General features: G+C 36.1%; 5 protein-coding genes across 8 annotated transcripts; 3 read left to right on the top strand and 2 right to left on the bottom strand.

The window, feature by feature from the left end:
* Window positions 1-8,891: 8,891 nt before the first annotated feature.
* On the top strand, window positions 8,892-9,549 carry LOC106366472. Its single transcript, XM_013806071.3, has one exon. It carries the CDS (start codon window positions 8,969-8,971, stop codon window positions 9,356-9,358), a length of 390 nt encoding a protein of 129 aa, XP_013661525.2. The 5' UTR covers window positions 8,892-8,968; the 3' UTR covers window positions 9,359-9,549.
* Window positions 9,550-9,816: 267 nt separating this feature from the next.
* On the top strand, window positions 9,817-13,159 carry BNAA09G12260D. Of its 4 annotated transcripts, XM_013806068.3 has the most exons (13): window positions 9,818-10,345; window positions 10,410-10,561; window positions 10,665-10,742; window positions 10,841-10,920; window positions 11,079-11,163; window positions 11,249-11,665; window positions 11,757-11,864; window positions 11,961-12,028; window positions 12,126-12,213; window positions 12,295-12,366; window positions 12,452-12,505; window positions 12,659-12,749; window positions 13,019-13,159. In XM_013806068.3, exons 1-12 carry the CDS (start codon window positions 9,922-9,924, stop codon window positions 12,719-12,721), a joined length of 1,689 nt encoding a protein of 562 aa, XP_013661522.2. In that variant the 5' UTR covers window positions 9,818-9,921; the 3' UTR covers window positions 12,722-12,749; window positions 13,019-13,159. The 4 variants fall into 4 exon arrangements, 3 of the variants coding, with proteins under 3 accessions (XP_048625955.1, XP_013661522.2, XP_048625956.1); XR_007329321.1 differs by having other exon boundaries at window positions 9,817-10,345; window positions 12,295-12,505; XM_048769999.1 differs by having other exon boundaries at window positions 12,659-13,159.
* A 189-nt stretch (window positions 13,160-13,348) lies between these two features.
* On the top strand, window positions 13,349-15,880 carry LOC106366470 (UDP-glucose 4-epimerase 4). The gene is made up of 9 exons (XM_013806070.3): window positions 13,349-13,613; window positions 13,762-13,811; window positions 13,980-14,115; window positions 14,201-14,302; window positions 14,376-14,603; window positions 14,891-14,969; window positions 15,068-15,150; window positions 15,270-15,361; window positions 15,449-15,880. The coding sequence occupies exons 1-9, from the start codon at window positions 13,431-13,433 to the stop codon at window positions 15,531-15,533; spliced, it is 1,038 nt and encodes a 345-aa protein (XP_013661524.2). The 5' UTR covers window positions 13,349-13,430; the 3' UTR covers window positions 15,534-15,880.
* Window positions 15,881-16,496: 616 nt separating this feature from the next.
* Window positions 16,497-17,919, bottom strand: LOC125593409 (collagen alpha-5(IV) chain-like). Its single transcript, XM_048770000.1, has one exon. The coding sequence runs from the start codon at window positions 17,684-17,686 to the stop codon at window positions 16,643-16,645; it is 1,044 nt and encodes a 347-aa protein (XP_048625957.1). The 5' UTR covers window positions 17,687-17,919; the 3' UTR covers window positions 16,497-16,642.
* Window positions 17,920-18,262: 343 nt separating this feature from the next.
* LOC106366466 (phosphatidylinositol 4-kinase gamma 2-like) lies at window positions 18,263-20,394 on the bottom strand. Its single transcript, XM_013806065.3, has 2 exons — window positions 18,896-20,394; window positions 18,263-18,818 (listed from the first exon to the last, which is right to left on the bottom strand). Exons 1-2 carry the CDS (start codon window positions 20,108-20,110, stop codon window positions 18,441-18,443), a joined length of 1,593 nt encoding a protein of 530 aa, XP_013661519.2. The 5' UTR covers window positions 20,111-20,394; the 3' UTR covers window positions 18,263-18,440.
* Between the last annotated feature and the right edge of the window lie 5,063 nt (window positions 20,395-25,457).

The raw sequence follows: 25,457 nt of genomic DNA, 5'->3' as shown, positions 1-25,457 counted from the left end.
TTTGAATAATTCGAAGTAGTTAAGTTTATGGTCAAATATCATGGTTAATATCTTGTTTCCTATTTTTTTTTTCACTTACATATAATACTTTTCAAAATTTGAAATTTGGAAAGGAACAACCAGGGATTTTTATGATTGAATTGTGGCGAAAATATATTCATTTCACTGAAATAAAATGTGCCTAAACCTCATATCTTGTGACTGTATATATGATACTAAGCTAAGAGCTTAGGCATCACAATGGACAATGTGTGTTAAACTGTTTAGTTAAAGAGCTCGATCTATTGCCATTAGTTTAATTATATTTGTTTAAACCGGATAGTCCAGTTAATCACAATGGACAATGTGTGTTAAACTGTTCATTGATATGTATATCAAACGTTACAGCATTGTGTAACATGTATTATTTGTTACTATGACTTATTATCTTTTAAATATTTACTAATTTTCAACTTGTTTTAGTCTATTCATTTCGTGCAAGACGTGGATCACCACATAGTATATAGTAAAATATAGAAAAATGTTATTTTTTTTTTATTAGTGCAAGACTATGTACATTGGTTACATGTTTCTAACACCTTATTTTTACTTCACATCATGTTCTCTTTTTTCCACATCATAATTTAACACCCACTCAATTTTTATTCTCAACAATGATTTGTTTTTTAGAAAATTACAACAGCCAACCCCACTAATTTTGTTTATATTTTTATATTACTTTATGTTTTTTGTGATTACATATTATTAATAAAAAATATAATTTCAAATTAAATTAAATAATTAAGAACTAAATAAATTTATAACATAATTTATCTTTTTCGCTTTTATTTTATATATTAATTTTTTTAAAAACAATTAGTAGGAGCTAATAGCAAAAATATAGTAAAAAAGATGAGTTTTATTCTGTGTCCAAATGAAATTAAACAAGTCTCTATTTATAAAGTATGAAAATGATGAATTTTGATATAGAACTTATGTATAATTATAATTATATTAAATAATTGGTATTAAATAATGGAGATGAAAAAAGTTAAAAAAAAATAAGAGTATCCAATCAGTTTTTACACCTGTTTTCATCCACTTATTTACGTCGCAATTAAAATTTAAGAGACAAACTTAATATTTTGGTATAATCAATATTTGCCACGTCATACAAGAAGGACCTATATTTTTTTATCAACGCTGTTGATAGCGTTGATAAGTTTCAACACTGAATTTGCCACATCATATATTTTACTCTTATAACAAACCATTGTAAACTTATCAACAGTTGAAATATTTATCTACAGTTGATAAATCTTCTATGGTAAGTAATCTAAGAAAATATAGCAATCTATATATTAAAAGAATAAATAAAGTAGGGCTAGAACAATTTTTAGCTCTAAATATTATTATAAAAGTAAATATAGTGGTGAACTGAAAATGCTACGAGAAAAAACAACAAGAACTAAGAACACGGATGAACAAATTATAACTTTTTTTGTCTTTGGCTACTCTACTGAATTCTTCAAGGATAACTCTTTGGTTTGTGTTTGATCAAAAAAATAAAAAAGAAACTCTTCAGTCTGTTGGTTGTATTAAGTATTCCTCTAAATTATTTCAATTTGGTAGAACTAAAATTCCTTTTAAAATTCTACATTTGAACTGTACCAAAGTGTAGAAAAATAACTGTAATAATAACGTGAAAATTAGAAAAAAAATCAAAGGAAAGTATTTCTCTACTTTATTACAGAAGACCAAAGGGATAAATTAGACTAATTTATTTATGGGAAAATTCCATAAAATACTCCAACTAAATTTTGTTAAGCCTTTTAATACCCAATTTTTTTATACCCAGTTTAATACCTGAACTAATTATTTTGCTCATTTTAACACATTTATTTATAAAAATGTGTTCATTTAGATATCCAAAGTATGCTCATTTTAATAATAACTTTCAAAGAAAATTTCTAAAATTTCTAAATTTAAAAATAAATATTAAAAGTTTCAAATTTATTTTAGATTTAAACAATAAATTAAATATATTTTGGATGATACAATATTTTTATAATATTAGTTTTAGTCTCAATTCCAAATTTAGTTTGTTTTCTAAAATTTAAAAGTAATTTACTTATTTTAATCATAATTATTTTTTTCTAAATTTTAAATAAAATAAAAAATATTTACTTTTATTCTTAAAACTTTAAATAAAATTTTAATTTTTTAAAACACAATTTGAATTTTAGAGATTTTTTAAAATTTCATTTGAAACTTATTAATATTTTTAACTAAAATTAGGATAGTTTGGATATTGAATAAACATAGTTTTAAAAGTTAGTGTACTAAAATAAGCAAAATAATTATTTTAGATATTAAACTGGATAACAAAAAGTTTGGGTATCAAAAAATTTAATGAAATTTAGTTAGGATATTTTTATGGAATTTCTCTTTATTTATTTTATTTATTTATTTATTCTACTAATTCCATTCTGCTCATATTTATTCCATTAAGGGTGGACACAAGCGAGTACGAAACTCGAGTTATTTTGTACAAGTAGTAAAATTTTGATTTTGTACTTAGTTTATTAAAAATATTATTCGAGTTTTAAGTACTTAGTAAAAATGACAGATTTATCAGGTATTTGCCATATTTTATTACTTGTACGTTACCTGATAATTATGATAAGTTATTTGATAATTCCTATGTCGCATGAAATCGGAAGTGGATACGCGGAAGCAGAACCGTAAAGAAGCGAATAAGCGAGATATTCTAGAAAACTAGGAAGCGGGTACGTGACAGAAGTGTATATCAATATATATATATATTAAAATATAAGAAAATTTACGACTAAAAATTATATGATTTAAATTCAAATTATAGTAATTATTCATTTATAATAATTTTAAATGATTTTATTAAAACTGTGAAAATGCATATAAATTAAGTTTATAAAATTTTATTATATTAATTATTTTTAATATTTCATAAATATTTGACATAATATATTTGAATATATATATATTTGAATATATATATATATATATATATATATATATATTATATCTGTAATAAAAACCTCAATGAAAGATAATTTATAGTACTAGTTTTAATATTTGTATATATTTGTATTCTCTCTATTTCATTACTATTAAATTTTATATTTTATATAAAAACAAAAAACACGATTAATTTTATTTATTTATTTATGACATTTTGTGAACGGAATCGTAAGCTTCCAACGTGTTTTTAAATACGATATTTTGGAAGCGAGATTCCGCAAGCTTTCACAAAGTTCTGATTCTGATTTCGGTTCCGAATCGGGAAGCGGACGTCTGATGAAGCTTCCTTGCTTTTTAACGAATATCTCATTGATTTTTTCTATGTTTTTGTCAGTTCAGGAAACATAATATATAAGAAAAAGAAAACTCTAAAACGCTTATATAAGTATATTATGTTTGATTGACTTATGGAGATATAAAATTATACGAGATATTTTACTATAACATAAAAATGTATATGTGTTCATTAGCAGGAACGAGTAACTAGCCAAAAACACCAAATACTTATTTTTATTTAATACTAGGGGTGTTCCGGCGCGTGGTTTGAACGTTGTTTTGTCTTTTGAATTCAATTTGTTTCATTTTCATTTGTTAGTTGTTAGTCCAATCGACATAGAATTATTAATTTTTGACAATTAAAAATTGAGAATCCTGGCCTAATAATAGATTTTATGAGTGCATGTTAGAATATTTCAGGCCTTGAGTCCTTAGCTTTCGAAGTTATGTCAATGCAGTTTTGACTCCTGCTAAGTGAAAATGTTAAAAGTTTTTAGTAATGTGGGTGATACATCTTATTGGTTTAGGATTGTTTTTTTATAGGGGATGTGTTTTTTTTTAAAGTTTATTGGCTTATCCTAAACGGAAAGTTGATCGTAGGAGTGATAATAAATTTCAAAAGTATAGCAAACAATAATTTAAAAAAATATATCATGATAGAAGAAATGTAAATTCAAATTTTGTCTTTAAAAAGTCAAGTAAACAATGACATATTTTTTTATTGAATAATGTAGTCGGCAAATTTCTCAACTCTTGTGAAGTAGTAACAATCCAGATAAATCTCTATTTATACAGGGGATGGTACACTCATAAAGTTTTCTTTCAGTGTATTTGATTTGAGAATTGTAACAACACTTTATATCATTTGATCATCTATAAACACATTAATCATCACAAAATTATTTAATAATCAAACCAACAGGACTTAGTTATGTACCTTTAGTCCGAAGTAGCGAGCCTTACCAAATGAGACAAAAAATCTTCAAGACACGAAAACTGATTCAATAAAATCTTTTGAAACTCTTCACTATCATCTTATTATTTAAAATTGATTTGTGTACAAATCAATGTGGTTGCTTAACCAATTGAAGAGAATGAGGTCAATGTGTCTTAATTTTAGTACGTCAATAGAAGTGACTATAATTTCAATTTAAATATCAATTACGGTGGAGAACTTTTATGGTACGAGTCTGGTTTCTTCGTTTCTGTGAGTGTCTCATGTTTGGGTCCGGCTTGTGGGCCAACGCATGTGTTGGTTTGATGTCACATAACGGGTTGTAAGACAAAATTTGAATTTGGATTTGAATTCCATGTGTTGGTTTGAAAGTCATCCATATGCAAATGTTAGAAGGTTGTAAATTTGTAATACATAAAGCAGTCGAATTGTTTGGATTTACCAAGCGGTGTTGCACCATTGTAATTTGGGGTTGATCTTGTCGACATAACTTTACGACTTTGTGTGGGTTTGGTAAGTGCTTATTCCTTCATTGATTTGGGTATATCGTAAACTGTATTTCATATTGATCTCATAACTGGGAACTGTATTTCATATTGATCTCATAACTGGGTACTTTGTTATATCAAATTAGATGTGTTTTTTTTTTAATATCAAAGTTTTGCTTGGATCATGCAGTCAAGTTGAATTTAGTAATTATAATAAATATTGTTTACAGAAACATGAATTCATATAAAAGTTAGAAGAAGACACTATTATTATTAATTTTTCTAATTATTAATTTTCTTTTTACTGCAAAAAAAACAATTTTTTTACTAAAATAATAATTATCTTTATTTTGATCCGGCAAATTAATTATTATTTTGTATATGATTTACGAATTGTGATAGTTATTAATATAAGCACATTTTCATATTATTCAAATTTTAAAAAACTACATTTTATTTTGAATCAAATTTAACATTTTATTCAAAAAAATAATAATATAAGCACAATTACGTATTATTATACACATACATAGAAGATAAACACATATCTATAATTGACTTGAGGATGATTGTAGAAACATTTCTGAGACCATCACTTGTGCCCACATATCCCGCCGCTATTATTTGTATTGGAAATTTTATAGGAAACAAATAACTGTTTATAGGTCCCATCAGGTCAAACAATTACGTACTAAGAAATTAAAACCTACCTTACCACAACTTCAATAAGATGAGACCTTCAGGATTTAAGAACTAAAGGAAGTTCAGACTGAAGATTACGGAGGATGAAACCACATTCCGTGCATGTTCGCCAGGTTCTAGAAGATACACTACATGTGGAAGTATAACCATTTATCCTATAATCCAATTGATCAAATCAAGAGATAACAAAATCCTGATGAACCAGCATCAATGAAGAGGATGATGAATACAGAGATGGAACGAATGAAATATTGGTAAAGTTGATCATCAAAATCAGGAAGAGTAGCTTCTTCTTGTATAGATTATTGGAGTCGATGTAAAACTCCACTTGGTTGCTGGAAAAAGGAGCAAAGGCAGAGGTACCAACAGCTTCAGTAATGACAACATTTGCTGCTTGTTGGAGATAAGTTATGTTGTTGGCATTTTCACTGTGAAACAGAGCTTGTCTCTCCTGACTTCCATCAAAGTTTTTTTGCAATCCTAGCATTTGCAGGTTCACTGCAACGTTGTTGAAACAATTGACACAGTTACAACCATCACAATATGTTCCGGACACAAAGCATTCACAGTAAATGAAAAGATACATCAGAATGCAAGTTTACAGAGTTTTAAAAGTTACCAGAATTTGTAGGAACGGCAGGAGATAAAAGGAAATTATGACCGTAGAGATGATAGGGAAGACTTACAGTTTCAAGCAGCGTGAGTGTTTACAATTGCAATGTTTTTTTCTTTTGAGAGGTTTCAATGTTTCAACTTTCATCTCTACCTTTCACAATAGGCGTTGTTGTACATTTTGGAGATTTCAGCTTTCTGACCAAAAAGAAAACAAAGGCAAAATTAATGAAAAAGAGTTCAAATTCAAAAATCTTTGAGGTGATAGTAATATCAAAGTGAATAAGAGATTCTAAGAAGCATTAGTCTTTGGACATAAACTAACAAAACTTAGTTTCAAGAAATAGTTTTAAAAGGTTGAAGATTCAACTATTTCGATCATCTTTAATCAAACATCTGCAAATCCAATTGCTAAAAATTGATTTTTCTTCATAACAATTTAAACATGTCTGGAAGAGGCAAGAACGTTGCAGTGATGAGGGTAATGGGGATATTCATTCCTACTTATACGAGTTCGATTTCAAGAGCGAAGAAAAGATGTGGTGTATTAAATGTTACTTAATGGGAGGGATGCGCCTTAAGCTTTAAAGTGTGCTCTTTAAGAGAAAACGTTAATTCTAAGGGAGGCGTTACAGTGGAAGCTTCTGGAAAGGAGGGGGATGCAAGGGACGCGAGAAGAAGAAGAGGATGGATGGGTGCTAGAGTTGAGTTGGACCACGGTACAGTATATCATCATAAAGTCCAAATTCTTCTTCAAAAACATTGCTTTCAGTACAATTAAGTGGGTCCATCAATAGATTTCATAGAAATGAAAGCAGCGTGTTTTGTTCAGAAAGAGATGCTGATGTGTCAACATTTGCCTCTACCTCCCTAATGACGTGGACGCATGAGAAAAAACTCAAAGCTAACTTTATTGTATAAGATTTGTTTTATATTTGCAAGTAATTTAAATATATTACTTAGTACCAGTCAAAGCAAATACCCGACTATATGGATCAGCTACATACCAAATAGGGAATTCGAGACAAGTTACAAGTAATCATGCCCACTCCTACAAGTAGGCTACTACTATCACTAAATCTTGGACAATAGTATATGCTACTTTCATTTCACGTGAAAATAGAGGCTTCAGTTTCGGCCTAATAAATTACATTATAGCCCATTTTTGTTAATTTATTTCTCTGGAGTTTACTATGCAGTCTACACGTATGACATCAGGCTATTTAATTATTAGATCATGGCCTGAAAGTCATACCTAAAATCTTGAACTTGTCTCCCTACATTTCATTAATTTTCGGTGTGGTCTATGAGATATGTACATTAGTATATTTGTAATCGAGTGAAAGCTTGAAAGAACATCCAAATATTAAATTTACTAGAAACAATATATCAGGGAGATGGGCATCATAAATTTCAACTTGTACATAGTAAAACACTTAAAATTCAAATTTTATTTTCTTTTAATGTTCAGTGCTTCTGCATGTAAATTTCGGAGGGTATATCAGTGTTCACATTTGGTCCAAGCATGTGATCGGGTTTTCACATTGACGGAAAAGTCATCAAAAAAGTCTTTGGGTTTGAATTACATTCATTCTTGCTCTTTAAACACTTTTGGGTTAAAATTAAAACAAAAGCATTAAACCTATATTACAAGCTGCGTCTCAAAAGTCTTTGCATAGTGTCCGTGACACTGTCGGGCAACAGGTTCCGAACGGTTGATATTGACGTTAACCTAACGGTTGTCTTTTTGTGACGGTTGTCTTCGTTTGTGTGAATTATTCAATAAAAAACGACTTATTCTTGGGTTCACTTTTATCTTCGTTTGTGTGAATTATTCAATAAAAAACCCTTTATTCTAGGTTTACCAACCAATAGGATTGTGTTATTTTATATTCGATATCTTTTAAAAAATGAAACAAAATATTGTCAAATTATATTATGTTTTTAAAATTAAAAGATAAAAAGAAATAATAAAAAAATAATAGTAATTACAAAAAAAATATTTTTAACGTCGTCAGCAAAACATTAAACGCTAAATCCTAATCCCTAAACCCTAAATCCTAAACCCTAAACCCTTGGGTAAACCCTGAACTCTAAGATAAATCCTAAACTCTAAATCAAAATCACTAAACACTAAAACACTCAAGGGTTTAGGGTTTTACTGTTTAGTGTTTTTATTTAAAGTTTATGATTTATCCAAGGGTTTACCCAAAGGTTTAGGGTTTACCCAAGGGTTTAGGGTTCACGATTTAGGGTTTAGGGATTAGGATTTAGCGTTTAGTGTTTTGCTGACGACGTTTAAAAATAATTTTTTTAATTCTTTTTTTCTGTAACTACCATTTTTTTATCTTTTTTATTTTAAAAACATAATATAATTTGGTAATATTTTGTTTCCTTTTTTAAAAGATATCGAATTTGAAATAATGAAATCCTATTGGTTGATGAACCTCTAGGCTCACCTAAGGGGGTGAACCCAAAGAATAAGTCACAAAAAACGGTCTAAAGTTTCATATTTATTTATCATTCTATGACCCAGTTGATTGATCAACATGTCGATACGTTAAATGCAGTGTTTATTTGGATTTTTATATATAACATTAAATAGATTTATAATTGAAAGAAACAAATATGTTGTATCCTTACGATATAAATAATTGAGTTTTTAAAATGTACGTGTTCTTGATTATATATTTTAAGTTTTGAATTCTTTAATATGTCATTGTCGCCAAGAGTAATTATGAGAGTTGTTGGGAAAATTTTAAAGGCTTTTTTGAAGACAAATCAGTAAGAAGATTTGATGGTATTAAATTATTTGGCCCCCTATATATAACAGGTGTTTTCACACTCATGGCAATCACTTATTGTCAAAGAAAAAGAGAAATAAGTCCGTTTGTTTATGACCTTGAGATTTGTCTTTTTTTTTTTTTTGGTAATAATGGGGAACTGCATGGAGCGGTGGATGCAAGGAGAAGGAGAAGGAGAAGAAGGAAAGATGGAGGCAAAAGAGTCATTCAAACTTGATGGTGATGATGATGACCAAGATGGACGTCAAGGTGGAACGAAGGTGAAGATAGTGCTTACAAGACATGAATTGGATATGTTTTTGCTTCAGATGAATAGGAATCATGATGGAAACTTGATGATGACAAAGGATGTTATGGTAGAGCTAGAGAAGAGAATCATAAAACCGACATCATATTTATCATCATCACCATCATCGATGGCGTGGGAACCGTCTTTAGAGAGCATCTTCGAGTGCCCCGAAGTTCAAGAGATGGATAGATGAAGATGCTATGACGATCTAAATTGCATTGTGTTAAATCACGGTGATCGGAAATTATATAATTAACATTTTTGCATCATTCTATGTTTTTAGATAGATATTTTTTGTTAGACTAGACTCGAGGTCGATATCGTACCATATATATTAAGATCTTTAATCTATCAAGAAATATAAAATTAATGTGGTTGCTTTCATTATTACGTTAGCTACAGTACGTTTGGATAATATACGAAAATTGGGGGTGTAGCTCATATGGTAGAGCGCTCGCTTTGCATGCGAGAGGCACGGTGTTCGATTATCGCACCTCCAAATATTTTAATCGGTTAATTAATTTTTGATTTAACAAAGCATTTCCCATGCTGAACCGTCGGATTCTTCCTTATTGCCTCTATCGAAAAATCAACGGCGCAGAATCAAACTAAGAAACAGATTGAGATATAAAATAAAAGAATCATATGAGACCGTTGGTCTCTCTCCTTCCCTCTTTCTCAGCCTCTCGTTCCTCATCTAAGTGTAGAAGTGAACCGCCGGTGACTTTCGCTTTCTTTTAATTCCCGATTAAAACAATGAGCAGTCAGTTAGTTTCTTCCGTATTCTCCGGAATACATCGCATACCTAACCGTCACGAGACTCATTCTCTCCTTCGCTCAATTCTCTTCATCCACGGGAACAAACCGGCCTGTTTTGATCGTCGACGACCGATTCTGCATTCTTCCTACGGATATCGGAACGGATACAGAGTCGGCGCCGCGGCTGATGTTTCGGAAACGCCTTCGTCGTCTCTTCTCGACGACGAGCTAGTGAGCAGTGTATCCGCCGTTAGGGATGCGGACGAAGCGCTCGAGATGATTAGTGATCGGTTCGGAACGAATCGCGGCGGAGTAGTTGAAATCGAAGATTGCCGCTCGATAATCTCGGCTGCTGTGAGCCGCGGCAATGTCGAGCTTGCCTTGTCGATTTTCTACGCCATGCGAGCGAGTTTCGATTTAGGTAAGGAGTTTCTGTGATTGTTTGATTAAGCAAGTTTATGAGTGGTTGTGTGTGTGTTTCGCAGGTGGGAGTGAAGTTGATCGATGGAGATGGTCAAGGCCTGATGTAGTGGTCTACACGATGTTGGTCAATGGACTTGCTGCTTCCTTGAGGGTTTCTGATTCTCTAAAGATCATTAGAGATATTTGCCGCGTTGGAATCTCCCCTGCTGAGGAGGTAACGTACTCTAGTTTCTGCAATAGTTATGATTCCATTAGGTAGGGGTTAATGGATTATGTTTAAGCATGATATAATCGAATATACATTGGTATTGATATAGGTTCCCTTTGGTAAAGTTGTGAGATGTCCAAGCTGTTTGATTGCCATTGCTGTTGCACAACCCCAGCATGGAGTTCAGGTAATCATTGATCTCTATCTGATCTATTCCTCAGTGTTTAACCTATCTTTTTAAGAATAATAATAATAATACGAGTTTTTCTCTGATTATGTTTCTAGATTGTCTCCTGTGCTAAATGCCGATACCAATACGAGCTTTTCTCTGGTGACATTACCAGCATAGAATCAGAAGAGCTCGGGTTAGTTCTCTTTCAATATGTTTCTCTTTTCTGTTACATAGCTCTAGCGCTTGTTTTGGTTCAAGAGGCGGGTTGTGACCGGAAAAAAGATTGAAATGTGTGTGGTGATGATGCTGAGATATTCACTTTTTCTAAGGAGCTCAATCTGCCGAACGCAGCAAAGACATTCCTCTGTGGGAAAAGGGGCTCAGACTCATCCAGATAAAGAAGAACAAAATCTCATCTTCTGTGCACTCTATTGTGGTAAAATCCCCATCAGTTTGTTTTTCAAAAGAATAAAAAATAATTGGATACAGCAGATAAGGTAACCGTTGCATTGAATTTTCAGGTACAAACTCCTTCAGGTACAGCACGAACGCACAGGTTTGCCACTGAGACAGCCGAGCTCCCTGCGCAAGAAGGAGAAAGAGTGACAATTGCATCTGCTGCTCCATCAGATGTTTACAGACAAGTGGGACCTTTCAAGTTTACCCCCAAATCTCCAAACCTTTACCCTGGAGAACCCATGAGCCTCACAAACCACAAGGACGGGCGAGAATCGCTTTTGCTAAGACCTCCCAGTAAAGAAGGAGATAAATCCTTGCAGCCCTCGTTTCTTATTCCTCTTCTTGCTGTTTTGGCTACCGGAGATGCTGCTTCTGGGATTATTGATCCCAGTTTGCCTCAGTTACTCTCAGTTGCTGCTGTTACGTCACTGGCAGTAGGAGCAACCCTTAATTCTTTCGTCCTTCCTCAGCTAAATCAGGTATCTGTTTGCTGTTGCATGGTTTGCGTTAAGAGAACATGTGTGTTGGCGTCTTGGGAATGAATTTTCATGATTCGTTTAACGGTTTCAGCTCGCTGAAAGGACAGTGGATGTGGTCGGTATAAAACAGCAACTTTTATCTCAGTATGATGTCCTCCAGCATCGCATTGGAGATCTAAAAGAAGCAACTGAGAAAGAGGTATTTAGTTCATGAGACAGACTTGTCAACCTTTTGAAACCCACACTATGTAACTAAAAATATATATATAACGAAACTTGTGCGTGTCCATTTTAGGTGTGGATGTTGGCTCGAATGTGCCAGCTCGAAAACAAAATATTAGCAGTGGGAGAGCCAGCGTACCGGTAAGGCCCATCTCAGATCATTCTAAGCTCATCATCTGGGAATTGTGAAACTAAGAAACATAAGTGGCATAACGTGTGTTATCATACTGAAATTTAGAACTCGAAGAGCAAGAGTAAAGAAAGTACGAGAAAGTCTGGAAAACTCCATAAAGGGAAGGATTGAGCTGATCGATAGCTATGCTAGAGTAAGTAAACGAAACAGCAACTTTTGTGTAAGTTCGTGTTCTGGTTGATTTTGTTTTCATTTTCGATTGACTTGTGTTTAGATATCATCAATGATTGAGATTGAGGTGGAAATGGACAGTGATGTTCTTGCAGCTGAGGCAGTGAACAATACTGTGAGTTACATCTATCAGTTAACTGTGAATATGGTGATTGTGATAGAATCTGAGGCTCAAGTAAAGGCTCCATTATTTTGCACAGGAAAACATTGCTCAACAGATAGAGCAGATCATGGAACTCGAAAACCTTGAAGAGGTAGATAGATACATAGTTCCAAAGTCACTTTACATCGGAATCAACTTATATAAATTAACTGCAATCTTCTAGTTTCATTTGGGACAAAACAGAGAATACTTGACTTGGTTGTTTAATGTGTTAACTTTGGTGTATATATGTTTAAAAATGCAGAAATGGAAATTACAGGCGGAGGCAAACGATGAAGCAGAGAGACTTCTCAGCTCTCAACCTTAAAACCTCTATGTATCAATAAGCAAAACGGGTGAGTAAATCATCAATCATGATCTTCACATGATAATCATCAATCATCACCATCACAACATACCTCATACTCATGGAAAGTAATCATCTTTCGGCGGCATATGTATGAGAATATGACATTAATAATGTCGTGGATTCGTCAATGATATGGAAATGTGGACGAATGTTGTGGCAATGTACACTTTCAATTACAAAATGTTAATAATTGGAATATTTTCACTATAAAATATGTTTAATATTTAATGTTTGAGCATCACATGGATGATACAGGTCAAAACTTCTGGAGCATCGCTAAAAGTTAAAAAGTTTCTTGTGTCGGTCGCTACAAGTTAATTTCTCTTTGCTAATTATAGATGTGTTATGTAATAAATATACTGTATAGTTTAATAATCACCGAATTATTTTTTTTCCCTTGTGCTCTTTTTTTTTATGTTCATGTTTATGCAAAGCTTTCTGGGTAATTAGTTGCCAAGCACGCAAAGCGCGACTTTCTCAAGAAATCGTGACATTTCATTAAAATATGTTTCCTATTAAAAGGGAAAAGGAAAAAGCCACGTGGCATCTCTTCTCTCAAGTCCTCTTTTTATACACAAACAAAAGAGGTTACTAGAGAAGCTTCTCTTTTGATTCTCTCTACTCTCTCTCTCTCTCTCTCTCTCTCTTCATCGCGTCTTGGAGCTCGATGGTGAAGAATATTCTGGTTACCGGCGGTGCTGGTTACATCGGAAGTCACGCGGTGCTTCAGCTTCTTCTCCGGGGTTATACAGCTGTCGTAATCGACAACCTGGACAATTCATCTTTGGTTTCGATCCAACGCGTCAAGGAGCTCGCCGGAGATCGTGGAGATAATCTCACATTCCACCAGGTTTGTCCATTTCTCCGTCTTGATGATTGAATTTGGGTGTGATCATGACCGAGAGAGTTTCTTTGTATCTCGATTTGCTTAGATTCCGGTTTGAATTGATTGATTGAAAATGTGTTATTTGTAATCTGAGAAATTTTGCAATCTGCAGGTGGACCTTTGCGATAAACCCGCGCTTGAGAGACTTTTCTCCCAATCCAAGTGAGTTCTTATAGCATTTCCACCCAATCAAATCTTCAAATCTTACGGATCTTTTAGTTTGATCAGAAAAGTTGAAAAAGAGAGAATCTCGTTGCCAGATCACAGATGTAGATTAAGATCTGATCTACATCGAATGATGATTCATCGCTCTTTGTGCGTGTAATGTAGGTTTGATGCAGTGATGCATTTTGCTGGATTGAAAGCAGTCGGGGAGAGCGTAGCCAAACCGCTTCTCTATTATAACAATAACTTGATTGGCACTATCACTCTCTTGGAAGTCATGGCCGCACACGGTTGTAAAAAAGTATGCCCCTTTTTTGTGGACTTGTGTTACTCCTGTGATGTGAAACATTGTATGTAACAACTCTATAACATGTTACTTGTATCAGCTTGTATTTTCATCGTCGGCTACTGTGTATGGCTGGCCAAAGGAGGTTCCTTGTACTGAAGAGTCCCCACTCTCCGGAATGAGCCCTTACGCTAGAACTAAGGTACTTTTCAAATGAACGCTTATTATTTTGTTGGTGTTTAATATCTGAAATGTTTGGTTCACTTTTCTCTCAGCTCTTCATTGAGGACATATGCCGTGATGTACAACGTGGTGATCCTGAATGGAGAATCATTATGCTCAGATACTTTAACCCTGTCGGTGCTCACCCTAGCGGTCGCATTGGTGAGGATCCTTGTGGCACTCCCAATAACCTCATGCCTTATGTCCAGCAAGTCGTTGTTGGCAGGCTTCCTAACCTCAAGATTTATGGAACCGACTATACCACTAAAGACGGCACCGGTGTAAGGCTTTTACGATAACATTTCTTTTAAATCCCTGCATCACTCTTATTATATATTAGACCTTATGGTTCTCCCACATGGATCATGTAATTTTGAATTTTTTTGTCCACTGATTGAGAATCCAAAGACATATTGGTAGTGTAATGGTGGCACTAGATGAGTTGGGTCGTCACTAGACTATTAAGCTTCATCATTGTCTTTGCTTCAGTACATAAAATGAGAATTGACCGTACACTTCACTTTGACTAATATCTTTGTGATGTAATAATCTTTGTTTCCAACTTCAGGTACGAGACTATATTCATGTTGTTGATCTAGCAGATGGCCATATATCTGCGCTTCAAAAGCTAGAAGATTCTGAAATAGGTAATGTTTGCTCAAAGTAGCTCAATGTCTCGACCAATACATATCTCTGCTTATATATATATATAAGTTCGGATGTTTTGACTTGGATCTTGTGGTAGGTTGCGAGGTATACAACCTAGGAACCGGAAAAGGAACAACGGTGTTGGAGATGGTTGATGCATTTGAAAAAGCTTCGGGAATGGTAACATCACTCCTCTCCTCTCTCTCTCTCTCTCTCTGACTACACACACAAAAAAACTTTTAGAGTGATTTAATCTATTACATTGCTTGGACTTGATAATGTGAAATCCTGTGGTACAGAAAATCCCAGTGGTGAAGGTTGGAAGAAGACCAGGTGATGCAGAGACGGTGTACGCATCAACCGAAAAAGCTGAACATGAACTTAACTGGAAGTAAGTAAAAGACCTTAGAATATGTTTTTAAATTTTTTTTTGGCAAAGCCCTCTTGTGGAAGAAACTAAAAATGTTTGTGTGGACAGGCCAAAGTATGGAATAGACGAGATGTGTAGGGACCAATGGAACTGGGCAAGCAATAATCCTCTCGGTTACGGTTCTTCACCATAAGACACAACTTAACTGAAAATGCTAAATCCAACACAGACTCCATTCTTTTTCTTGGTTATTTATGTTACACACCGCTCGGATCCATATTCAATGCTCAGGTTTATTAAGCTTTTATAGGCAAAAAGACAGTGAGTAAGCTGCTTACTTGTCTATTCATATATGCTTTGCTTTCTCCTCTTGTAATTTTTATATATTTACAATCGCACGCTTAGGCTTAACTTAAGTGGATTCTTTTTTTTTATATTGGATTTGTATCATCTTCCTTAGGAAATTATTTGTTTTCGTGTTATTTATGGGATTATTATTTGTATTAAACAGGAACTGGATTAAGTATTTTTATTCGATTATGGGTTTCGTTTGTTTTGGATTATGTATACAGAATCTCTTGACTTTGTCATTTTCTTCCTTCATACAATAAATGCTATAAAGAGGACAGTGACCAAATGAGGCCCACAAATTGTCTTTTTATTTTGAATGAATTGTGGAAGCCCTATTAAAATGAAGAAAATTTATGAAAACAGTACAAAAAGATATATTGAAAAAATTACACAAATCTCAAGGATAGTGGGAGCTCTACAATGATGTGATTTCACTGTTCAAATGACTTTTTTCTTTATTTCTTTATCCTTTCTTTGACTTCTTGATATTACAAATTCAAAATCAAAAGATCTACTCAAATAAAAAAAGACAACACTATAAAGAACAAAACAAATTCAAAAGTTGGTTACTTAATTTTTGGTATATTCTCCTGCTTTATGAACACTAAACACTCTTAGATGAGAAGATATGCAAAATGAAATTTCACTTTTTCAAATATTCAAAGTTATGTGCAGAACCCACTTCACCCACTCACCCTCGAACATCAAATTAAAAAGAAATCCAGCCTTGCTCCCAGAATACCCAGCTTTTTGGGATCATTACAAGGCGATAGAATTCTTACCATATTTGCATGAACAACACTAATACACTATGAACTTACTCGTTTAAATAGGAAAATTACGTTTTTTACAATTTCTAATTAATTTTCTCAAACGTAGCAGAAACCAAATTAGGGACAAAAAAAAACTAAAAAAGAGAGAAAAAGAAAATAATAATAATAGGGAAATTAATCAGCAATGGAAGCCCAAGACGGAGCCATCGACTATAGAGACGGTAACCCGACAATCTGATTTAGCAACCACGTGATGTGTAAGCACGTTCAGTACTTTGACCCGACCCGCTAACTCCATCCTCGACTCTATCTCCATCGTTGGTCCGACCCGGCTCGCATACCCGTAACCTGGATTCGCATATCCATCCCCCACTGTTGGCCCCGTCACTCCTCCGAATCCCACCGGCGTACCTGGCGGAGCTCCGGTTCCCGGAAATCCCGGAGGAGCTCCGATCCCTGGAAATCCTGGAGGAGCTCCGACGCCTGGAAAACCCGGTGGACCCATATTCCTCGGAAAACCCGACCCGGGATTCCCTGGAACCACCGGAGAGCCTGGAGATATCGGAGGATTCCCTGGAAACTCCGGCGAGCCTGGATTTCTCGGCGTAATCGGAGATCCTGGGTCTCTGGGGAAATCCGGAGAACCGGGCTTACTCGGAGGACCCGGATTCCCTGGAAACTCCGGCGTTTCTGGATCTCCGGGAAAGTCCGGCGAATCTGGTATCCTCGGAGAACCCGGAGTTACAGTGAAATCCGGAGAACCGGGCATTGCGGGAGAATCTGGAACCACGGCAGCAGAGACGGTTGCTATGGCTGAGGAGGAGGAAGAAGGAGAAATGGGGAAAGACTGAACGGTGAAAGTGGCGGCCATGTACTGAGTCCTCCCAGACTCAATTTTACCGGCGGGTATAAACATAAACCCGACTCGGTTACCCGAGTAAAGGAGCTGAATGGAGCTGTCGTAGTGAGAGAAAGCGGCGCGGTTAGGGTTTCTAATGGCGACGTACTGAGAGAATGTGAAGTTAGCAGTGTTGTTGGAGACGGCGAAGGACGGGAGCTGGACGGCGTTGACGAAGATCTTGGGGTCTTTTGGCTTGAAGACGGTGAAGTAAACGATGAGGAAGACGGCGAGTAGGAATAGCAAGAAGACGGTGGCGACAGCGCAAGAAGCTAGATTTGTTCGGTTTGAAGGACGACGATGACCACCGTGAGGCTTGGCCATTGCTCGAGATCGGAGAGTGTTTGGAGATGAAGATAGAGAGTGATAGTGAGACGGAGTAGTGTGAGGGTTTGTTATTATTAATGCAGAGCGAACTAAAAGCTATGGACTTTTTATTATCATCATGCTTTAAAGACAACAGACAACACACATTTAAGACTTCATTTACATATTTTCATATCGCTTATTACATTAATCAAGAATGTTTTTAATTTTATGTTATACAAAGATTCCAAAGTCACATGATCTTTTCTTGTTTATATATTTTTTCCACGTTGGAGTGGGTGAGAGACGCTCTAAAATTAAATTTTCAGTGAGATTTGATTTTATGGTTCACCACTTGTGTAATTTTGTGTTTTTCCTTTGTCATCAATAAGCACACTCGGTGAAATTATGTTACTTTAGTAGTTCAGTTGCATCCAGCTTGCAAAAATAATTACCTTTAAACAGAAATGACAGAAAAGCCCCTAATACTAGTTACTGGGTCCCTAATCTTGTCCAGGCCCATAGGACAAAATAGCCCATTGTTTGAATCTACATTTTCATTTCACTTATTTAGTATCCTTTACAGATCAATAATAATACACTCAAACGGTTTTATTTATTAAGCTTTAGGATAGCCAACACAAAAGCTTAAAAGGCTTCGTTCATGGAAGAAAAAAATTATCCATGAAGAGCCTATCAACGTTTTTCTCAACCATAAACATACATAGATTACATACAAGAACACCATACTTTACTATGTACTTTGAAAAGTTTACTTAATTAGCTCATCCAGACGACGTTCCATGGCCATAGAGACAGCTTCAAGGAACGTAGCCTCGCTTGAAGCAGGTAACACCGAGTTATGAGCTTCTCTCACTATCTCTTCAATAGCAGAGTCTTTGTTCACCGTTTCTCTGCACATCATGCTTCCAATTTGATACGGCGTTAGGTTTCTCTCAACGCCTTTCTTAAGAAGCATCGTGGAGATACGCAGCGTGCGTGCGACAGCTTCAGGGACGTCCCAACCGTTGAGTTGCAAAAGCGTAATGTCTTGTTCAGTGTCTAGCGAGTCTATGTAGTCAAGAGTGTCTTCAGAAAAGGGGACTTTTGCTTGCGGCCAGTAAAGCCACTCGAACGTGCAATCTTCAAACTGCAGAGACCCATTTCAATAACTAACTTATTTCCACTTCTAAAATACTTGGAAGGTCAGTGATGAAGATTACTTACATTCTCAGGCAAGCAGTAGCCATGATCAATTGGGATTAGAACGGTTCTGCTGTCTTCGCCTTTCCCGGTCAATATGTTTCCGGCATGTCGGTCAGCGTTTGCCATTCTGATGTCAAAGACGCTTATCTTATGCACTTGTTCCACAGGAAAAGATCCAGGGCCAATGTCTTCGCAGCTCCCATCGTTCTTCATGAACATTTGCAAAGAACCAACTTTGGCATCTTTTGTACAACAACTGCCGACTCCCTTTGGGTTATTATACACTTTGTGAAAGCTTCTTACCATAGCGGTTGGTGGCACTCCAGCAAAACCCTTAACTTGTGAACGGGGTCCGCTTTTAGGATGATCTAACAAGTAAGCTGCAACTTCTCTAATAGCCCCTTCTCCCACTCTAGTACCTCTCTTCAGTCCCTGACCGTCAGATGACAAAGGAAGCTGCTGAGGATTGTTGACAGCCATAGGTTCCTCGTCCATGGGCTTGAAGACAGACACGTAGCTCAGACCGGTAGAATCTTGCATCAAGTAGGTCCCTCCCGTTCCCTCAGCTGATCTCACAGGTGGATTACCTTTGTTTAACCCATCAACCGTCCGGCCAATCATATCATCGATAGCCTGAGGCAACTTCACAGCGGGATTGAGAAGCAGAGGTTCTAACAAGAAGTCTTTCACCGTCTTCTTAAGCAGCAAGTGGATAACAGAGTTTCCATCTCCGCAAATCCCACCTAAGACTCTGTTGTCGTCAAGCCTCTCCCCTCTAAAGAAGATCTCTTGATCATCAACATCAAGAAACCCTTTGTTACCTTCTTTGGAGATCCGCTTCTTGAGATACCCAACGTCCCTACGGCGATCCACATGGAAGTCAAAGGCTTTACCGCAGGCAGTGACGACAGTGACGAGGAGAGGGTCACAGAGCTTCTTAAGCAGCAAATGCAAGACGCTATTATCTGTGACGCCGTAGTCCCTGGCACGAGACGCGTTTCTGGCGAGCTCTCTGCCGCAGAAGACGAGTCTCTGCCTGGTAACGCGAAACTCATTGCATACGGTCTGGATCTTGAGTTTGAGATCGGCGATTGAATCGGAGTCGAGGATGAGCATAGGCATGGTGGTAGAATCAGAAATACGAAGGAACACCAAAATCGATTTGACTGAGTAGTGAGCAAACGAAAACCCTAATCCTCTTTGAATTGGGGTTAATGCAACATCAGCAACAGACATTTCCTAAAAAAAAAAAGCTAGCTCTCTAATCTAAACATAAGGATCTTCTCGAACGGGCATCGATGAGAGACACCCCTCCCTGTGAATCAATCGTACGACCCAAACCCCCAACTAACAAAAAAAGAACTAACAGAGAGACTTAAACAAGGACAAATCCTACAGATTCTATAGGAAAATGGAGAATCGATGGAGTTGCAAACCACGAATTTAAAGAAGTGATCTTCGGAGATTATTAACTTTTTTTTTTTTTTTTTTTTGTCTACCAAAGAAGGGGAAGATGGAAGCCGTTGTTTCTTTTAATAGACGCCCGCTCCTTAGCCTTTTCCGGATTGGCTTCTCTTTTTTTTCTTCTAATTTAACGCCGTTAGTCTTACATCCCCACGACCGTTTGTTCCCTATCATACAAAAGAATTATTAATAGCATTAAATTTACCTTCCAAGTTTCCTTTTTTTCTTACGTGGAGTTGATAACCTTTTTCTAACTTCTTCGGACATTTTTTATTTCATTTTCTCATTAAAAAAATTAGCCCTTGCGGTGTATTAACGTGTTAATCTTACCGTCATTCGACTAACAGAAACAATAAAGTGGCTTTTGTCTTGCCGGCCAACCACGGTATTCTGAGTCATTCATACGATGATATCTTGCCACGTGTGATTCTCTTCTAAGAAATACAGTAAAAATTAATTAAAATGGTAATTATTTTATTTGGAGATGAGGAGATTACACGAACCTAATGACTGGAGCATTTAACTTTTTTTTCTGAAACTTGAACAGGTCTTAAACCGAGAATATTGCCGTTGCACATGGATTGGGGGGTCCCCTTTTCACTTAACCCAAAAAAACATATCTCAAAAGCCTCAACTATCATTGCACTATATTTTAAAATAAAGCGTATACTGTTACGAAAGTAAAAAAAAAAAAAAAGAACCGTAATGATTGAAAATATAAAAAGATGTGGACCCGTTGTACTATTTACACAGTAAATTTCTTTCTATATATACACGAACGTTTTTCGTTCATTGTAATGCATCTCTCAACTTTCTCTTCTTTCTATAATAAACTCTTTCTATTTTTTTTTTTTTTGTCAGCAATAAACCAGACTCATATAGACTATGTAAACCAAACTGGTAGTTCTGCATCCATATGGACTACAAGCGAGGGTTGCCTTCTTGCACTACGTGCTAGACTATCCGCCCTTGAATTATGCGTCCTTGGTATATGAATGAGCTCTGAGGTGTGGAAACTTCCTTTCAGGATCTCTATATCTTCCAGATAACTTGCAAATGCGGGCCATTCTTCGGGTTCAGAAACCATCTTCACCAACTGAGAACAATCCGTCGCAAAAGTGACAGTAAACTGTCTTAAGTTCCTCATACATTCCATTGCCCAAATGAGCGCCTCTATCTCCGAATGAAGTGGTGATTGACTCACTCTAGTGTTCCTTGCTCCCATTAAACTATCAAAATCTTCCAGAGTGCTGCACCATCCTTGTCCTGAAAATCTATCATTTTCTTTCCAAGATCCATCCGTAAAGCACCACCGACCAGGGATAATTGGAACCGTCTCGTTCACTACCGATCGGGCCTGATCAGTTCTCTGTGCATGATTAATTTGCGCCTCGGCCCATAGAGCGGACTCTGTTTCAGCCAACTTAAGAGTATCTCGAGGGTCAATATCCAAATTGCTAAAAACCTTATTATTTCTCCCTTTCCATATATACCATAGAATCCATGCGAAATGGTGATCCTCCATTGCCGGAACCACCCTCCAAAATAAGTGGTCCATGTTTGCAAAAAGTGATTGAAGGGGAAAAATATACGGGTTAGACGGAATCCGTGAGAGAGCCCAGACCTGGATTGCTGGGGGACATTCAAAGAAGACATGATTTATGGATTCCTCAGGTGCTCCACACCGTACACATATAGTATCCCCTTGGATTCCTCTTGAACGTAGATTATTCTTTACTGCTATGCAGCCTGTTACTAGCTGCCAAAGAAAGTGTTTTAACTTAGGTGGGCATCGCACTTTCCAGCAGTGTGCTTTCAATAAAGAAACTGATGGACCAAACTCTGGAAGTGTCCTAACTTTATCTGGGTACACCCGCTCCACCTCATAACCTGATTTAACCGTATATCTTCCATTATGTGTGAAATGCCATCCGTCCCGATCTGCTATCCGAAACCGGCTTAGAGGTATACTCTCAATTAACTGGACATCGTTCGGGTCCACCAAAGCCCTAAGAACCTGTGAGTTCCATGTTCTTGATGTTTCATCAATAAGTGAATCCACTGTAAGATCCGGGTAAAGATTGTGTTGATTTTTGTTTGCTGGTCTCGGGCGGGTGGATGGGAGCCAAGGATCATTCCATACTGAGATAGAAGATCCTGATCCCACCCTTTTGATTAGTCCTTTGCTAACCAGAGATCTAGCTGAGATAATACTACGCCAGCCATAAGATGACGAGTAAGATCTAATTGGTTCCAGGGGTGATGCATTCCTGAAATACCGTCCCTTGAAAACTCGGGCAAATAAAGTGTCCGGTTTCTCAATTAATCTCCATAATTGTTTCCCAAGCATAGCCGTGTTAAAGTCTGTCAGGTCTTTAAAGCCCAAACCTCCTTCAGCCTTAGGCAAACACAGCTTGTCCCATGATTTCCAATGCATTCCTCTAGTACTACCCCCAGGACTCCACCAAAACCGTGCCACTGCGCTTGTCAGTTTTTTCATCACCGTTTTCGGGATACGATAGCATCCCATTACATGATTTGGCAGGGCTGTTACCACTGATTTTATAATCACCTCTTTACCCCCTTTAGTAAAAAATTTGAAAGTCCATCCGTTGACCATGTTATTCAATCTCTCTTGAACAAAACCAAAGACTTGTACTTTTGACCCTCCCAAACTTTCAGGAATACCCAAGTATGAACCCATGCCACCTAAGTTCTGTATACCCAACATATCTCTTAATTCCTGCCTTAAGCCTTCCTCAACCTTATGTCCAAACTGGATCGAAGATTTATCAAAATTTATTTGCTGGCCTGATACCACTTCATAATCCTTCAGAATCCGAAGAATAGTCTGACATTCTTCACTTTTTGCTTTACAGAAGAAAAGACTATCATCTGCAAAGAGTAGATGGGATATCGGAGGGCAAGCCCTGGCGACTTTTACACCCGTAAGAAGTTTTTCCCTCTCCGCCTTTTTAATATTCGCAACTAGCGCTTCCGTACACATAATAAATAGATAAAGAGAGAGAGGATCCCCCTAACGAAAACCCCGCTGTGGAATTATATTTCCCTTCGGTTGCCCATTAAGTAAAACTCTATACTGTACCGAGGAAATACATTTCATCATCAATTTTATCCAATGGTGATCAAATCCCATTTTGGATAGAAGTTGTTCAATGAAAATCCATATACTCTTTCTATCAGTGTTAAAAATTCTACGGGTATAAATTTTGCTCTTATTCAAATTCCCGCGATACAATAAAATTCCAGTTCTTTTTATAACACGTTATCAGCACGATCACTCTGCGATTCGGTAAAATTTATTTGTATCATTTATACCATGTTATAATGGTCGGTATATCGTCTCTACTATTATTTATATCATGTTATAATGGCCGGAATACCGTCTATATTATTTACTAGTAATTTAATTTATTTATTGGTCTGCCGAGCCGCCTTATATTCTGTTTATTATTTATTGGTCGGCCGAGCCGCCTTATATCCTATTTATTATTTATTGGTCGGCTGAGCCGCCTTATATTCTGTTTATTATTAATTGGTCGGTCGAGCCGCCGAATAATTTATTTATTACTCTGCATTGATCGGCTGAGCTGTTGCATGATTTGTTGTCATAACATAAATATTTCATTGTCATAATTTTTTACTTTTATGAAATTTTATAGATTTGATTGACCGTTTAATACGATATTTTCAGACTAATTTTTGGTGCACTCGATTTAACCCCAACGGTCACAAAGAAAATTTTTCAAAAATTTCCCTTTTCTCCAACGGTCATGAACAGTGATTTTCATCTATAAATACAACTCATTTTCACTCCATTTCATCATCCAAAACATTTCATCTTCTCTCAAAAATTTCAAATCGCTCTCCTCCGATTTTTCATTTCAAGAAAGATGATTCGCGCACTTTTGTTTTAATGTGCCATTTTTATTTGTGTTTCTATTTATGGTTTATTCGTTGGAGAATTTACTCCGAGTGAATTTAAGATGAATATCGGTTTAATTTTCTTTACATCGCTTCTCCTTGTAATTGCTTGCATGATTAATGTAAACGGTTCATTTTAATATGAATAATATTCTAATAATTTTTATTTATGTGCTTTAGAAATACAAATGGCAAACATCGAGAAACTCTAGTTCCCGGCTCTGAAAGTAACCGGCGAAAACTATGTCAGATGGGTCACAAATGTGAAACCTTATCTTGTAATAAAAAAGATAAACGAAGCGATAAAAGTCGGTAACAAATCGCCACCCGAGCATATAGCCGAAGCGATAATCTTCCTGAAGAAGCACTTAGATGATAATCTAACTCACGACTATGGAGACGTTGAGGACCCAGCCGTACTATGGCAAGCCTTGAAAGACAGATTCGATAATCAAAAGGAAATCAATTTCCCTCACTCTCTTGAAGAGTGGAAAACCCTGAGGTTTCAGGATTTCCAAAGGGTTAGAGATTACAATTCCACTATCTTGAGGATAGTTGCACAATTAAAATATTGTGGTAACCCTGTCACCGAAGCAGAAATGCTTGCAAGACATACAATACTTTCCACAAAGAACACAACGTCTTATCCCGAATTTACTGAAAATGTGGGTACACCAAATTTTCTGAATTGATGGTAACACTCATGTTGGCTGAAAAGAATGATGAGTTACTAATCAAAAACCATAATTCCCGACCTACGGGAACCAAGGCATTTCCCAAAGTGAATGCTACGGCGGTAGAATATTCGGGAAGGAGAAACCAAACCAACCGAGGTCGTGGTCGGCGTTTCAACAACAAACGTGGAAAGCCTTACTATCCTAAAAGTATTAGATCTAACAAAAGGGTTAGATCTGAACAACCTCCTAAAGGCAAAGAAACCGAAGAGGATACCACAAAGAAAAGTGAGACTGTATGTTACAGATGTGGATGTAAAGGACATTGGTCCCGTACCTGTCGTACGCCCCCACTTTTGTGCAAGTTATATCAAGAGTCCATAAAAGGAAAGGCTAAAGAGGTGAATCTCACGGAAAACGTTGAAGGGACCTCATACCTTGAATCCTCTGATTTCGTAAATGAGCTGGACTAGAATACTCTTGAAGAGTACGGAAATGTT

Source organism: Brassica napus, chromosome C9 (assembly GCF_020379485.1).
Source record: "Brassica napus cultivar Da-Ae chromosome C9, Da-Ae, whole genome shotgun sequence".
NCBI classification, from domain to species: Eukaryota; Viridiplantae; Streptophyta; class Magnoliopsida; order Brassicales; family Brassicaceae; genus Brassica; species Brassica napus.
The sequence above is the reverse complement of the archived record's forward strand: the minus strand, read 5'-3'. Positions and strand labels throughout refer to the sequence as shown.